Raw genomic sequence first — 3,108 nt, 5'->3', positions numbered from 1 at the left:
ATGAACTGTCTAGCACATACGAAGCATTCAGTTAAATGTTAGATTCTACTATTATTACTATCACAGAGTGTTTATTTGGCTGGAATTCCCACTGTGCTGGGTCTTTGGGGATCTAGGCCTGGTAGTGAGGTCCAGAAAGGTGAGGATGGGGAAGTTATGGGGCACACAAAGCTGAGGATGTAGGTCATAGGGCATGAGAAGCTGAGGAGAGACACCCTAGCTATAGAGCCTGAGATCTGAGATCATTAAGCACCCACCCAGTTTCCCAAATAAACAGAATAACCTGCCAGTCCATGGAACTAACCTGGAGTTCTGGGGGGCCTTGCTGCCATACTGAGGCAGCGACCACTGGGCCCAGCAGCCCAGACCAGCAGGAGCCACCAGGGAGCCTCTCAGAAAGAACACATTATTCAGGCTGAGGAGATGCACAGTGTAGCTTTTGGCACATTGTATGAAAAATTGAGACACTAAGTATATTTTGAACAAATTCCTGAAGACTCAAGTGACCTAGAAACAACTTTGTAGGCACAGATCTCATAAGCATCTCAACTCTCATAACTTCTAGGAAAAGAAGACTGACTTGCTTCATGAAGAAGGCCAAAGGAAACATTTATCTCATGTTTGGGAAAATTCAATGTCAAGCAGAGACATGCCCTGCCTCTGAGTGAAAAACCAGGCATACTGGGGTGGAATCTCACCAATGCAGTGCCTGCCCCAATCCTCATGATCTCTCCTGCTTCATTCAGATGCCATTAGATTGCCTCATTGCCACCGTATAAAAGGGCTTCCCAATGTCCAGCTCCTCAGATCCTTGGCCTCTGCCTGTCTTGCTCCTGTCAGCAAAGAGGGTAAGTCTATGCCTGGGTGAGGGACATAACAAGGAAGGAGAGGTGACACTGGGGTGAGATGAGGGTGGTCAAGACTAGTCATGAGGGCAGCTGCAGAAGGAGCTGGGGCAGAGCTGGTGGGCAGTGAGAAGGCTGGAGCCTGAGGGGGAGAAGCAGAGGTACAGAACCAGAGGTGAGCTTTTGGTCCTGTGTGGGAAGACGTCTTCAGAGAACCGCCACCCTCTCTCTCCCTGCATGTAGTTTTGCAGTCCTCTCATGGGTCCACTTATGGGGTGAAGTGATAGTCCAGCCAGCCTGAAGAGCAAATGGTGGAAACTTGATCTCTGGCCTTGTCAGGCTCTGTGGGGCTTAGCTTCAGACTCACATTGGCTCCAGGTCTACTGACAAGAACTTGCTTTCCTGGGGTACTGCCTGGTGTGGCAGGAGGGAATAGGGAAGTCAGTTGTGAGAGAATTGGTGACAAGGGGAAATCAGCTGGGAAATAATTTTCCAAGGAGAATCTGCAATACAGGCACCAAAGTGAGTAAGAAGAGAGGAGGCTTGGAGAATTGGGTGGAAATAGACATCACTCCTTCCAGCCCTTCATTTTCCATTGTGGAAACTGAGGTACACAGCCAGGCACAGGCACAAGATCCAAGCAAGATCCCTGGATCTGAGTCCACCTTATGTCAGGTCTGAGTGCCTGTGACCTTCTCAAAAAGGTTCCTGCTTACAGATCATTCTATTCACATGGGATGCTGGGGGTTTCCCTGGAAACCTTCTTAGTTCTGATGAGACCTTTCTTTTCAGATTTTACAAAGCCACAGGAAGATGTGTGACCAGCAGAAGCAGCCCCAGTTCCCCCCATCTTGTGTGAAAGGTTCGGGATTGGGAGCTGTGCAGAGTACCAAATGTACCTCTGTGAAATGCCCAGCTCCATCCCAGACTCAAACCTGTGTGAAATGCCCAGCTCCATGCCCAACTCAAACCTATGTGAAATGTGTAACTCCTTGCCAGACCCAAACCTATGTGAAATGCCCTGCTCCATGCCCAACTCAAACCTATGTGAAATGCCAAGTGCCATGCCAGACTCAAACCTACGTGAAATATGCAACTCCTTGCCAGATGTATGTGAAATACCCAGCTCCATCACAGACAACTTATGTGAAATGCCCACCTCCTTGTCAGACATATGTGAAGTGCCCAGCTCCATGCCAGACAACCTACGTGAAGTGCCCAGCCCCCTGCCAGACCCAGACATGCTATGGCCAGGGCCCTTCTCCCAGCCAGACCTACTACATTCAGCCTACTGCAAGTAGCTCGACCACCTCATGCTGTGTACCTGATCCATGCTCTGCACCCTGTTCCACCAGCTACTGCTCTCTGGCTCCCCGGACCTTCGGGGTGAGTCCCCTGAGACGCTGGGTCCAACGGCCCCAAGACTGCAACTCAGGATCATCTAGCTGCTGTGAAGATTCTGGGTGCTGCAGCTGTGGGGGCTGTGGCTCTGGGTGCTGCTGTTTGGGAATTATCCCCATGAGGTCCCGAGGTCCTGCATGCTGTGATTGTGAGGATGACTGCTGCTGTTAAATACAGAACAGCCCTGCTCTACCTTCTGGAACATCCACCAGCCTCTGGCCCCCTCCCTGTATTCCCAGTGATGTAGAATCTCATTGCTTCACTGTGTGCTTTGCTTCTCTGTGAAGGCAGCCTGCCAGAGTTAGCGCGCTCCCCAGACTTTGGCAAGAATAAAGCTCTGAATGCAATTCATAGTGATGTCCTGTCTATTTGGTCCATATTTATGCTTTTCTATCAGAAACTCTTCCTGTCTTCCTCTTGCTTCTCAATAAGAGGAAAGGTCCGCATGGACATGAACAAGCAGACCAAGCTGGTACTACCCCAGCCTGGGATCCCTGAGCATTCTAGAATGCTGCTAATAAACTTCCCCATGCAAGTTAGCTGGAGATTTTGAGGTCAGGAGATGCCTTTTTCCTGCGCTCCTTCCGATGAGTGTAAGGAGAGGGTTTCGCTGTGCTGAGGCCCTCATGGTAGCATGACTGCTGTATGTGAACTCAGGGTTCAGCTTCCTGGATGTTGTAGGGTCTGTGAAATCAGATCTGTTTAGGAGCCTCATGATGATGCCCCTGTTTGTGTGGGAGTGGCTCTATGGAATCATTTTCTCATCTGATGAGTTTGCCCCCCTGAAGCTCCAAAGTAAAGACCTGATGGAAAGGGTGAGGACTCACCTGAGTCCAGGTGGAAATTCCCCATGTTAGCCAGG

The 3,108-nt window shown here is 50.1% G+C and overlaps 1 protein-coding gene across 1 annotated transcript; it reads left to right on the top strand.

Annotated features, from left to right (window-relative positions):
* Nucleotides 1-1,658: 1,658 nt before the first annotated feature.
* On the top strand, nt 1,659-2,417 carry CUNH1orf68 (chromosome unknown C1orf68 homolog). Its single transcript, XM_008695628.1, has one exon. The coding sequence runs from the start codon at nt 1,659-1,661 to the stop codon at nt 2,415-2,417; it is 759 nt and encodes a 252-aa protein (XP_008693850.1).
* Nucleotides 2,418-3,108: the final 691 nt, after the last annotated feature.

Source organism: Ursus maritimus, unplaced genomic scaffold (assembly GCF_017311325.1).
Source record: "Ursus maritimus isolate PB19 unplaced genomic scaffold, ASM1731132v1 scaffold_12, whole genome shotgun sequence".
NCBI lineage: Eukaryota > Metazoa > Chordata > Mammalia > Carnivora > Ursidae > Ursus > Ursus maritimus.
The sequence above is the reverse complement of the archived record's forward strand: the minus strand, read 5'-3'. Positions and strand labels throughout refer to the sequence as shown.